Raw genomic sequence first — 13,770 nt, 5'->3', positions numbered from 1 at the left:
GGGTGGCAGGAGCCCCTCTCCTCGAGCTGCAGTTCCAATCCAAATTGTTCTCCTGCGGTGCTTCTAAACTGAGTTGCCACCTCACAGCTGCAGTATGGTTGCAAGTTCTCATGGTGCACTTGTATAAAATGTGTCCTGTAGCCTAACCGTTCTGTCCTGGATGGAGTTGGGGATGATGGAAGGCTGCAGGGAGTAATGACAGTCATGGGTGGGGGGTGGGGGAAGAGGGAAGAACTAAAGGAGAAGGGGTCCAGAGGAGAGGGGAAAGTCATCTCCTATCCATGCGGATGTTTTCCTGCACGTTCTGTCCAGCAGAGGAGCCGGAGGAGAATTCTGGGAAAGGACTGGTGTAAAGGACTGGAATAAACCCGGGGGGGGGGGGGGGAGAGAAAGAAGTTAAAGGCAGGGACTTACCCTCCAGATAGTTCCGGGCAATGAATTTGAGGACTTCATCCAGAAGGATGACAGGCAAAGATATCTTCAGCACCACCATCCAGTGATGCACATCCAAGTGTGTCAATTTGAAGATCATCTGGGGAAAGCCAGAGCAAAAGGTTAGCGTTTGGCCCAAAATGTCCAGCTTGGATATAAAGGGACAACGGCCTCTTCTCCCCCAAAAGAAAACATAGAAATAACAGTTATAGAAAACACACAGGGTTGCGTATATGTTGCGGCTCTTGCAGAAACACAGAAAGAGCATGGTACTGGATGCAGCAGTCAGCTTCCTTAGAATGTCAGCTTTCATTTCAGAAAAGGAAGACAAAATACAAGTCATTATCCCTCATGGATGCAAAGATATGTTTGAAAGAATGTGGGTGATGCTTGCTGCAGACTCCAAAAATTGGTTAATGTTTCCAGTGACTAAGATGTGCCTAGCGTATTTGCTCAGCCTTCTCTGTGACTAGTGAAAGCATAGTTAATTATGCAAAGTGATGGAAATTATGCAAATTCCAGCCCTGATCTAGATAGCCCAGGCAAGCCGAATCTTGACAGATCTCAGAAGCTAAGCAGGGCTGACTCTGGCAAGTATTTGGATGAGAGACCTCCTTGGAATACCAGTAGTCCGGTGGTGGGGCAGGCTTTATTCAACCACCTCTCTGAATATCCTCTGGGCCCCCAGAAGGGGTCAGTCACCAGAAGTCACTATGACTCCCAGGTGCAGACATACACACACAAAATACAAATATACCAAAAATAAAAATAAACAAATAAAGGAAATTATGCAAATTCCCTACCTTTGTATAACCAAAGGGTTTTTTCCCCTGGGAGAATTCAGCATAGCCCAGACTTTCATCTCACCCAACCTCAACCCACATGAATGCAAAAGCTGCCTTGTACTGAACCAGAAAATCAGTATTGTCTACTCTGACTGGCAGGAGCTCTCCAAGGTCTCAAAGGCAGGTTTTCCACATCACCTACCACCTGGTCCTTTTTAACTGGAGATGCTGGGGATTGAAGTTGGGACCTTCTGCATGCCAAGCAGGTGCTCTGCCCCTGAGGGCCATAACACTTTTCAGGGGTGCCCTTTCATGTATTTTAACCGCCAACAAGTGATAACAGGCAGGCACCAGTAAGCTGATCTCCAAGGAGCCCTTGCAATGGGGCCATGAGGTAGCAATACTTACAGGCATGGGGTCAACATAGAGGATGAAGAAGTGCAGAGACATGGAGAGACAGATGGATCCCAGAAGCCAGAAGTTCACCCAGGGGGGCATCCGGACCAAGGACTGGTTTTCTGATAGACTGCACAGGAGAGAGAAGTGGGGAGCTGGGGTGAGGTTACCATCTTTTTCTCGTTTAATAAATACCAAGATTTATTCAATAAAACAATAGAAGAAGAAAAAATTATGCAAAATGAGCATGTTCCTCTTCGGTGACTTTTTTCCACAATGGTATTTGCCCTGGATTCAATGCTGCTAGGAAGGGTATGGCCAATTTCGCACTCACCTTACTCCGCCCTCACGTCCGTCTTCTCCGCATGGCGTCCTCTCGATTTCCCACTATTTGTGTCAGGGCTGCAGCAAACATCACAGTTTTCGCGCAGCAAACGGAAACTGGTTTTTAGCGGTTTCCGTTTGCTGCACGAAAACCGCAATGTTTGCTGCAGCCCCAGTGCAAATAGTGGGAAATCGGAAGGATGGCGCACAGAGAAGACGGATGTGAGAGCAGTGTAAGAGTGAGTGCAAAATTGGTCTGTGTTTATTTTTTCCTTCCCCAAAGCATTGTGGTCCATCTGTGCCCCTCCCATGTTTTCCCTGGTTTTTTTCTCCAACCTGTGTGGGTAGAAAATTTCAGGTTTTCTTGGCCCTGCCCACATGGCAGCCATTTTCTCCACAGCAGCCAGGTCCTCGACCTGTTGCCATGGGAGAGCCATGGGTCCTCAACCTGTTGCCATGTTTTAATTGGCAGTTGAACAGTACTATACTGATATAATGTTATAACAATATAGGTAACAAGTGAATTGAATTCCCAGCTTCAATTTTTAAAAAGTGTCTAACCCCTTTCATTGCAGAGATATATGGGGAAAGGCATACCCTCCACAGCAAAAGAAGCTAGAATGGAAGCTGGGAATTCCTGTTAGAAGATAAGAATTTATTTTTTTTTGTTTTAATTTTATTTGAAACATTAGTAACACAAAAGATAACATTAGTAACACAAAAGATAATATGAAATATGAAACAAAATTACAACCAATCTAAAACCCTTAAAGAACAACGAACAGGGGAATAACGGGGTATCGAATTGTAGGAAAAGAAACTTTGCTTAGGGTTTTAGAAGATAAGAATTTCCAACCATGGAGCAGAAAGTTTCTGCCTCGCCCCTCCTACAGCAGCCCCAAATGCCCCCCTGCTCTTGGTGGAGGGGGGACTCTGTATTTTGCACTTTATGTTTTGTAACCTAGTCCATATGCATGCTAGGAAAGTGGGTAAACACTGAATATCTCCCCCCCCCCCCAGAACAGATGTTAGTGTACACATAGCTCTGGGACAGCAGAGAAAGAGTAATGGCCATAGATTGGAACTGGAGGAGGGAGAAACATGACTGACAAACCTGTAAGACTGTGCTGTGCATGTTTAGCTGAAATTGACCCTCATGGGACCCCTTACCTGTTGAGGGCATTGCACATCTCAATGGTGACCAATACGGACAAAGCCATGGTCATTGGGACGGGAGACTCAAAGATTTCACACTCCAAGCCTTCAAAGTCAGGATTCTCTTCAGTGCATTGCATGAAATGTGACTGGAGGGCAAAGAAAGTGGGGAAGTAAAGTTAACATAGTGAATTGTTCTCCTAGGTGAAGAAAGCCATGAGCTTGTCAAACTACAAGTGTGCATGCAGTTGTTCCCTGTGATGAGCTGCCAGGCTACAGGTGAGAGTGTCCCTTGACTTTGCTTCCCCTTTCCCCAGCAACCATTGGCTCCTGTCCCAGGTTCTCCCCTTGGCGGAGGCACAGTAGTCCTCATACCATGAAGTCCTGTTTACCTCAACATATTGTGAGCCTTTAATCCACCACAAAGGAGAGAATACCTATCTAGAATATTTGCTTCAACTGGAAAAAAAACCAGAGTCTTTAGGCAATTATGTCTTTCTAAGTTTTGTTAAGGCTAGGAAAGGTTTATTAACGCTCAAACAAGCATGGTTAAAAACATAACATCCAAAAATCCAGTTTTTTGCTTTATTTGAATAGGAAAAGAAAAGCACAGCCTCGAATCATGTGCTCTTGGGCAAGTCCCTTTTGTTCCAAACACAAGGGAGGAGGAAGATCACCCACCTTTGCTGTCTCCCCGCCAGGCAGAGAGACAGCAAAGAGAGTTGCTGTGCTCCCCCTGCCATTTAAACACCACGTCGGGGTGTTTAAATGGGGGGGGGAGGAATATCCCCCACCTTTGCTGTCTCCCCGCCTGGCGGAGAGACAGCAAAGAGAGTTGCCATGCTCCCCGCCATTTAAACACCACGTCGGGGTGTTTAAATGGGGGGGGGGAGATCACCCACCTTTGCTGTCTTCCCGCCAGGCGGAGAGACAGCAAAGAGAACTCCTGGGCTTCCCCTTCCTTTCTGGGTGTTTAAATGGGGGGGTGGGGGGGCAGATCGCCCACCTTTTCTGGCACCTTAAAAAAAAAAAAAAGACAAGCACAATATCCCACGTACTGCGCTTGCACGAGTGTGGAATGCCATCTCAAAAAATGAGGTCCGGTTGAGACCTCTGATCAACCAGTAACGGGACCAATGCTGCTTAGAACTGAAGGATGGAGGGATGTCTTATCAGGAAATTCATTGTTAAAAAGCTGCGGGGTATAATAGCGACGGGTTAGGGATGGATTTAATGGTGAGTGTGACCGCAGCCGTAGTTTAGACTCTCAGGAACTCATTTGCATATTAGGCCACACACCCTTACACCAAACAAGCCGGAACTGCGTTCCTCTGCATTCCTGATCAAAAAAAGCCCTGCTCTCAACTCAACACTGTCCCAGGAAAGAACATAAAAGAAATAAATTCTGGTAAATAGGCCTGGATCCTCACACAGACTTACAAGTCTGGTTCACACAGGAAGTATTCATAAAATGGTCACAAAAGCCAAAAAGGTATATTAAAGCTCACAATTAGAAATCCCAGTGGACGCCTGTTATACCCTATCTCACCTATCTGTTATACCCTATCTGCCCACTGGATTTTTAGCCTGTTCTCCAATGAGCTTGGGGCATAGGATTGCCAACCTCCAGGTAGTAGCTGGAGATCTCCCACTATAACAACTGATCTCCAGGTGACAAAGATAAGTTTACCCGGAGAAAATGGCTGCTGTGGAAGGTGGATTCTATGGCATTATACCCCACTGAAGTCCTTCCACTCCCCAAACCCCACCCTCTTCAGGCTCCACCCCCAAAATGTCCTGGTTTTTCTCAACTCGGAGCTGGAAACACTATCAACAGGGCCGCATATATGGCTCCCCTCTTCTGCATTTGACCATCGAAGCAATCCTGAGAACTAGGTAAGGCTGAGGGAAAGCGACTGGCCCAAGGTCACCTAGTGAGTTTTACGGCTGAAGGCCTAACTACATGTTCAGTCCCCCCTGGGGCTGTGCCCGGGTTTGGTCCACAGACACAGTCTGAGAATTCTGCATTTGGAAACTTAGTTCCCAGGCACGGAGAGGCCTGATTTGGATTGGAACCACAGCACTTGGGAGAGGGGGGCTTCTGCCTTGTTCCCCCTGTGCGACTTTTCTGACTGGAAATGGCTGTCTGGAGCTGCTGTCTGTCCCACTGCAGAAACTTAAGATGTACTGATGGGCTGTATGCATACTACAGGCAAGTCTCCCCCCCCCGGCCCCCACCCACCCACAATTCCTTCCCAGCAACAGGGTCAAAGAGGTCAAAACTCACCAACTGGTGATAGGACACGGCAGGTCCATCCTCAGCGTACATGAACCACCAAGCAGCAGCACCAACTGTGGCAGCTCCCACGTATCCTGTAGGCAGAGGGAAACTTTGGTGTGAACAAAGAACTGAGAGGGGCCAGTGTGGAGATCCCATTCAGGAGGAACACTGATTTCAAGCAGTTGCTCTTAGCTGGACTAGATGCAGTAAAAACGGCCTGCTGTAAGGCACAAGACTGGGGCAAAGACGAGGCCGAAAGGCACAGAGGCCCCCTCCCCTGGCATCCAAAGAAGAGAAACACATTTGAGAGATACGAGGTGGAGGCAGGGAATCCTACCAGGGACTCTCCCACTTCCTTTCTGGCTGCTGTCAAAGTCCTGGCTGTTTCCCTAGAAGAAGACAAGAGATGGAGAGTGATCTTGAGGAGAACAGGGCAGGATCATGGGATTTTCCTCCCTCTCCTCCTTCTGAGGAAAGAAAGCTGAGCTGGGGCTGATCCTACCACAAAAAGGAGAACAATGATGTTGCCTCAGGCAGTAGATTTTGAGGGCAACAAACTGTTGTCTGTTATTAAAATCTGTTTGACATCTTGGGTATGTGGGTGGGTGGAAGAGTCCTATAAAATTTTCTCCTCAGTATATTCTGCCATGGTGTTAAGCCCCCATCTGATTGGTTTATTTATTTCATGTATAGTTTGCCTTTCTCAGGGGACCCCAACATGGTGCCTGAAGGGTGCCATGGCTCCTACCAACCACTTTCCAGGCTCCTGCTGGGTATTTTTAGAAAGTGGGTGGGGCAAATTGGGCTCCTGCCCAGTAGAGCTTCAGACTGCTCACTGGAGATCTGATTGGCTGTACAGACGGTTGCCTCAACAGTGTTGATTTTTGTTATGTATGTGAAGGCATGCCTTTTTATTCTCTCTCTGACTCCTCTTTCCCAGTTTATTTTTACTATTTACTCCTTTTGCTCCTCGCATTTGAGCTTCCTCTATTGTTGTGGTTAGCTCTGCCTCCCGCAGTGCCCCCCACCCTGTGTCAGCATTCCAAAGGTGCCCACAAGTTCAAAAAGGTTGGCTGCAGCATCGGTGCACAGGGATTTGGATACAGCATTGGTGTACAGGGATTGGGGATGAGTCTGGAGTGCAGAATGTGTTATTGGGCAACAATTTGGGAATAAGCGGTTAGGCACCATGTTAAAAGGTTGTTACCTCCAATGGCGAGATAGCGGAAGAAGAGCCAGCCACTGATCAGAGGCTCTTTGGGGCTGCGAGGAGGCTTGTTCATGATGTCCAAATCAGGGGGGTTGAAGCCCAAGGCGGTGGCTGGGAGCCCATCAGTCACCAAGTTCACCCACAGCAGTTGCACGGGGATCAAGGCTTCAGGGAGACCCAGAGCAGCTGTGAGGAAGATACTGCAAAGAGAGAAAAAGGAGAAATGTGGCACTGCATTACAGATTCCCTGATGACAATTGGGGGGAGGGCAGTATTCCAAGCGTACCCTGCAAAACGAGAATCCCATTCATGAATTAATGCCGGACATCCAGCTTTTAAATGTCCTATGAATGTGGACCAGGTAAGGTTAAATAGTCGTTCCTGTGTCTGTCAGACCCAGAGCTCTGACTCACAAAAGCTTATGCAGGACTGGGGTTGCCAGTCTCCATGTGGGGCCTGGAATGGCTGCACAGAGGCAAGCAACAGCCAACCACCTCTGAACAGCTCTTGCCTTGAAAATCCTACAGGGCATGTGACTTGACAACACTTTCCACCACCATTGGTTGGCCTGCCACTCGAGGGAGAAGAGTGATGTCAAGGTGGGTGGGAGAGGTGGAACTCCTTACCAGACAACCTCACCCACGTTGGAGGAGATGAGGTAGCGGATAAACTGTTTCATGTTGTTGTAGATGGCACGCCCCTCTTCAACGGCGGCCACAATGGTGGAGAAGTTGTCATCTGCCAGCACCATTTCTGAGGCAGTTTTGGCCACAGCAGTGCCAGAGCCCATGGCAATACCAATCTCAGCCTTCTTGAGGGCTGGGGCATCATTCACACCGTCACCGGTCTGCAAAGAGGGAAACGAAGGGAACAAGGAGTGAGCCAGTGCATATTGCACAAAGGTGGCAGAGGGGATAGGAAAGACTCCAAGACCTTAATTTCACAAAAGCAACAGGAGCATGTATGAGGAAGTAACCACTCCATATAAATGACTGGATCTGGCAACTCATTTCTACTAGGATCCTTAGGCCTGAGGAAGGAGACTCTTTCACCATAGAAGGACTAATTTCCTCTGGAGCAAGGCTTCTCATAGTGGAATCACGAGTTTGAATCCTGCCAGATTTTTTTTCTCAATCTCTGCTAATTGTTCTCCTTCACTACCACCTGCCCATGTGGCTTTTGTGTGTGCCAGTCCCGTAAGTCCCATCATAGTCTTTATGGATGATCATGGAGAAATCTCCCTCTCCTTTTCACATTCAGAAAAGTTGAATCATAGAATCACAGAGTTGGAAGGGATCTCCAGGCTCATCTAGTCCAACACAATGCAGGAAATTCACAAATACCTCCCCCACACACACACACACATACCCAGTGACCCCTGTTCCATGCCCAGAAGATGGCAAAAAAAAAACCCTTCCAAGATCCCTGGCCAAATTGGCCTGGGGAAAAATTGCTTGCTGACCCCAAAGTGGTGATCAGCATTTCCCTGGGCATATAAGAAAGGGCCATGAAAACTATTAGAACAAGAACTCATGGCACTTCACAGAACCCTTGTACCTGCCTTAATCTATATAACTTTGTGACTGCTCTTGGGCCTCAGCACTGCCATCTGGCCTCATGGTTATAATTTCAGTAATGAGTGATCAAACACTACTAGCTCGTGTTTTGTCTGAAACCGAATGCTAGCCAAGTGATGGTGCCAGCATTTGAACTACCCTCCAAATAGCAGGCCCTGACCTGGATTGCCCAGGCTAACTGGATCTCTGAAGCTAAATAGGGTTGACCCAGGTTAGTACTTAGATGGGAGACCATCAAGGAAGTCCAAGGAAGTAGTTTGGATTCAACCCATAGAGTCCATTATAGTATAAAATTTTGTGTCTGGGTGGGTGGGTGGAGCAGTCTCTTTGGATCCTAACAGCTGATGACACAGTCCAGGTTCAAAGCTTGTTCAAAAACCAGATATACCCATGGAGCAGGGCTTTTTTGATAGAAAAGGTTCAGCAGGAACTCATTTGCATATTTGGCCACACCCCTTGACAGCATTGTTTCACATATTGTTTTGTAGAAAAGGCCCAGCAGGAGCTCATTTGCATATTAGGCCACACCCCCTGACACCAAGCCAGCCGGAACTGCATTCCTGGGTATTCCTGCTCAAAAAAAGCCCTGTCCATGAGCAGTATTCACACAGGACTGTATATCTAGGCATACACTTTCCCTCCATAAACCCATGGGACAAGGATTGTCACTGGCCTATCTTTAGCCACCCCATCTCCACTCATCAACTCACCATGGCTGTGATCTCATCGAAACCCTGCAGGAACTCCACAATCTTTGACTTGTGGGTCGGTTCCACGCGGGCAAAGCAGCAGGCTCTCTTGCAGGCCTCCCGCTGCTCAGCAGGGGGCAAGTCATCAAATTCACGACCAGTGTAGGCCCTACCGCTCACATCCTCATCTTCAGCAAAGATGCCAATGCGGCGGCAGATGGCGATGGCTGTGCCTTTGTTGTCTCCGGTGATCATGATGACGCGGATGCCAGCTTCACGACACAGCTGGATGGAGCCCATCACTTCTTTACGGGGTGGGTCCAACATGCCTACACAGCCCACAAAGGTCAGGTCCACCTGTGTATAGAGGAGGGTGGGTCAGAACAACATTGTGAGTAAGTAGGACTGCTAAAATCATTAACCCATATAACACTTTTCCCTGCAACATACTAATTGTTAAGTCATTAAGGCAGCTTCGTAGCCAAGGAGGGATTTGAACTCAGCTCTCCAGTTCTTCCTAAGGGTGATTAACATGTGGAATTCACTGCCACAGGAGGTGGCGGCGGCTACAAGCATAGCCAGCTTCAAGAGGGGATTGGATAAACATATGGAGGAAAGGTCCATCAGTGGCTATTAGCCACAGCGTATTGTTGGAACTCTCTGTCTGGGACAATGATGCTCTGTATTCTTGGTCCTTGGGAGTGGGAAAGTGGAAGGGCTTCTAGCCCCACTTGTGAATCTCCTGATGGCACTTGGGTTTTTTTTTGTTTTTGCTTTTGGCCACTGTGTTACACAGAGTGTTGGACTGGATGGGCCACTGGCCTGATCCAACATGGCTTCTCTTGTGTTCTTATGCTGCTCAGTCCTTTTCAGCTCTAGATCTTAACCTGGGTTTTGAGACCTTGGTTAAACTTCCACCACCCTGATGTGATTCCCCACCCCCCTCTGCTTTACCTCATATTCAGCAAACTTGGTGGAGTCCTCAAGAATCATGTCTTCTCTCTTTGGGGGGGTGTCACGGGTAGCCAGAGCCAAACAACGGAGGGTGTCCCGTCCTGTGCCCCACTCTTTGATGACTCCCATGATGTGGTCCTTGACATTGGGGGTTAGTGGAACACGGGTAGTGCCCACACGGACATAGTTGCAGCGGTCAATCACACCCTCAGGGGCACCCTGTGCGTGAGAAAGAAGTAGCGATAGTATGATTTCAGGAGACAGGGACTGTGAGACACCCAGTCCACTGTTGTGGCAGTGTCTCACTATTTGGTCCAGGAATAAGGCTGGATGTTTTAAATACTGTTTGGGGACAGTGGTAACAGAGGTGTTATACAGTGTCTCCTGGTTGCAGTGAGGTGGATCCTACCTGCCATCTATCCTACAACTCCACTGAGCAAAATTTGAAGGCTTTCTCTGACTGAAGCAGCCTCCCTGCAATTTAAGACTGTTCCATTAGTAGGGGCAGCCCCATACATTGAAAGGACACCCCTTACATGAAGGAAGGATGGTTGGATCCATGCCAATGAAGGTCTAATTCTCACTGAGTTAGTGAATATACTTTCTGCTTGTCAGATCTCAGGAGTTAAACAGAGTCAGTCCTGGTTAGTATTTGAATGGGAGACCACCAAGGAAGTCCAGGGTTGCTATGCAGAGATAGCCAATGGCAAATGACCACTGAACCTTTCTTGCCTTGAAAACCCCCTGTGTGGGTTACTGTAAGTTGGAGGAGGAGGAGGAGAAGAAAGAAGAAGAAGGCTGAAGATGGAATGTCTACTCTTCTTAGCTGCTATGGTGACTGAGTGAGATCACAGTAGGTGTCATGTGGCCAGCACTGACCTTAACAAACATCTTGTTGCCAACGGCAGCCCGAGAGGCTTTGGCTGGGGAGCAGTAAACGGACATGGACTTCCTGTCACGGGAAAACTCCATGGTGAATTCCTTCTTCATGAGTTGTTTGATCACCTGGAGACATGGAGGAGGGAGGAGAAAAGTGGGTTAAACCTTACATGACCTTGTCAGTTTTTCATATCTTTGTAAATCAGTCTTGAGTCTCAGAGGGCTATAAGTCAGTAAATAAATAAATAACCTATTTAAGTCATTTCAGAAATAAAATAGCCATTTTGCTTTCAGGACCTTTGATACCTTTCAGGACCTAGGATAAGATGGGAAGGGGAAGACAGGGAGAAGAGAGGGCTGTTCCAAGTTTGTACTGGGTTGGATCCAGCTTTTCCTCTGCTGCAAAAGAGAGGAGGGTCCTTTTGTACCACCCCAAAAAGGCTGTTCTGGAGGTTGTGGGACCTGCATGAACAAAAGTTATGCAGGATAGGGCCTGTAATGAATTGGAGAACTGGGTGATATTGAATGAAAAAGCTGCCTAGATCCAGCCCAGTACTTGGCTCCTGCTTGCATGTATCCACTAGCAGGTCCACAGCTAACAACTTTATGAACAGACCAGGAGTGAGGGAGTGGCTCTCAACATGAAACAGCAAAACCCAAAATCCAAATAGTGGAATATGTTAAATAATTTTAACAATGTATTTCAATAATATGTCCATGCCACGTATTAACTTCGATACTTTGAATTTTCTGTTGATTCATCAAGGGAATCCATGTTGGTAGTAGTTTAGGGGAAAGAAGCATGACACCTAAAGAGACAGCTGGGAAACAAAATTATAACATTGGCCTTTGCACTGATGGGTCTCAGAAGCAAAAGCTGGGAGCAGCTTTGCTTCTCACTGAGCAATTGAACAGGACCACTGAGCAATTGAAGGGTTTTCCTTATAAGTAAAAAAAGCTAGAGAGATATTTTTTATATTTGAGGCCAAAAATTCAGGGAGTATGCCTGAAGGGATCAGGTCCCCACAGGTCCATATTATTATTATTATTACTATTATTATTATTATTATTATTATTATTATTATTATTATTATTATTTAACTTAATGAATTGCCCCATCCTGGCCAGCGCCAGGCTCTGGCCGATGAACAACATAAAAACAAAATGCATATATTGAGATTAATAAAATCAGTTACATTAAAAAGGAATTAAAAACCCCAATAGCATCTCATTTCAAGTGCTATTGTTCAATTTCCAGTCATTACAATGGGGGTGGGAGGATCCCCCCAAGTGGGGGTGGGGAGAAGAAGGTGCCAGCATGGCAACTGTCGCTGTCCTTATGCAAAGGCTTGTCAGAAAATCTCTGCCTTACAGCCCTGCAGAACTGTAAAAGACCTCGCAGAGCACTGATGTCTTCTGGCAGAGCGTTCCAGCAAGTTGTGGCCCATCAGAGTCTGATTCCTGATCTGCTGCGTGTTGACAGGTAGAGGGGTAACCGGTTGTACAGAATCATGCAACCCTTTAGAGCACTGAAGGGGGACAGCCATGGGCAAACAGTACTTACAGCGTTGCAAGCGTTGGCTCGCTCCACCTTTGAGAGGCTACGTACATCTGTGTTGAAGACGTTCATCTTCTCAACCAGACAGGTCAAGGCAGTCTCAGTGGCCTCCCCCACCTTCTCATAAACTCCTTTGGACTGTAGGAAGGAAGAATTGGTAAAGCATGACATGTGGAATGTGGTGGTCCACAGCTGCAGCCCTGAGCAAAAGAAAAAACTGGTCAGAACTGATGATTGAAGCCACAATGATTCAAGGTGCCTTCACTAGCAAGGATCTTAAATTTGGAGAGAGAGCAGATGTGAAGAAGGAAAAAATGGCTCACCTCATTGAAATCCAGGGAGGAGTCATTACAGAGGGCACAGATGGTAGCAAGCTCAACAAGACCATCATATTGTCCAGAATTCACTTTCTTATCGTTCTTCAGGCTGTGAAAGGAAATGGTTTGATGTGATTTAAAAGACATCAAAAATCATCTTTATAAACAGCAGACACATATATACATGAAACCAGACAAAACAGAAAAGTTTGCTTATAGCATTTTTGTTACTGATTTATATAAGCTGCCTTTTTAGACTGTTTACTGGGCCTGTTATAGGAGATGCCAAATTGAAGATTAGGGGGGGGTTCGACAGGGGTTACATACTTCTGGAAAGTAAAATAAAGTGCCTCATTTATCCCTCAAGATGTAAGATTGCAATGAGGATCATTTCAGGGGTCATATTTGGGATTGCTCACAGGATATGAAATTTAAGTAAATACTGGGCTGCCTCAAAGATCTGTCATGCTTCAGAAATGGTGCCATGAGGCCCAGTAGATGGTCTTGGGGCAAATGATCTGTCACATTGCCAAGGTAGGCTGGTGTGGAGTCTGGACCTGATTGCTAATCTGGATGGGAGACTTCAGTCAGTGCCACAGAAGAGGACACATGTATGATTAAAATAAATATTTATGATAAGAAATGCAACTCAAGTGTTTTGTTTATCCCTCAAGATGCAAGACAGGAATAATAAGATTATTTTATGGGATACATTTGGGATCACTCACACTTCTCCCTCAGGGACATAGGTGGAGCTGGTGATCTAGTGTCTGGCCCTACTGATGGACCTCCTGATGGCACCTGGCTGTTGTTGGCTTTTTGCCACTGTATGAAACAGAGTGTTGGACTAGATGGGCCACTGGCCTGATCCAACATGGCTTCTCTTATGTTCTTAATGACGTCTCTAGACTGATTGCCAGACCTGTTATAGGAAAGGCCAAATTAAAGGTCGGAGGGTTCAGCAACCTGAGGAGTTTGATGCTACTTTGAAGTAAAATAAATCAGGATTTTCAAGTGTCTCATTTATCCCTCAAGATGCAAAATAGGAGTAATAAGATTGTTTTAGGGGCTACATTTGGGATCACTCACACTTCTCCCTCAGGGGCATAGGTGGAGCCAGTGATTGAGAATTCATTCAGAGAGCAAACATCCCCTTCCACTTTATCAGTGACAAACATCTATAGGAAAAGGAAAAGAGAAATAAGGGTCAACA

The 13,770-nt window shown here is 46.7% G+C and overlaps 1 protein-coding gene across 2 annotated transcripts in view; it reads right to left on the bottom strand.

Moving 5' to 3' along the window:
* The window catches only part of ATP2A1 (ATPase sarcoplasmic/endoplasmic reticulum Ca2+ transporting 1), a 42,974-nt gene that overhangs the window by 5,043 nt on the left and 24,161 nt on the right, over window positions 1–13,770 (bottom strand). For both annotated transcript variants that reach the window (XM_060255596.1, XM_060255597.1), the window contains exons 10-21: window positions 13,647–13,735; window positions 12,564–12,666; window positions 12,247–12,378; window positions 10,683–10,808; window positions 9,804–10,022; window positions 8,871–9,206; window positions 7,210–7,430; window positions 6,581–6,783; window positions 5,380–5,465; window positions 3,108–3,241; window positions 1,626–1,743; window positions 415–532 (exon numbers count right to left, since the gene is read on the bottom strand). In XM_060255596.1, the coding sequence (XP_060111579.1) occupies window positions 415–532; window positions 1,626–1,743; window positions 3,108–3,241; window positions 5,380–5,465; window positions 6,581–6,783; window positions 7,210–7,430; window positions 8,871–9,206; window positions 9,804–10,022; window positions 10,683–10,808; window positions 12,247–12,378; window positions 12,564–12,666; window positions 13,647–13,735 (1,885 nt within the window). The remainder of the gene's footprint in view (window positions 1–414; window positions 533–1,625; window positions 1,744–3,107; window positions 3,242–5,379; window positions 5,466–6,580; window positions 6,784–7,209; window positions 7,431–8,870; window positions 9,207–9,803; window positions 10,023–10,682; window positions 10,809–12,246; window positions 12,379–12,563; window positions 12,667–13,646; window positions 13,736–13,770) is intronic.

Source organism: Heteronotia binoei, chromosome 15 (genome assembly GCF_032191835.1).
Source record: "Heteronotia binoei isolate CCM8104 ecotype False Entrance Well chromosome 15, APGP_CSIRO_Hbin_v1, whole genome shotgun sequence".
Lineage (NCBI taxonomy): Eukaryota > Metazoa > Chordata > Lepidosauria > Squamata > Gekkonidae > Heteronotia > Heteronotia binoei.
This window is presented reverse-complemented; position numbering and strand designations above follow the sequence as displayed.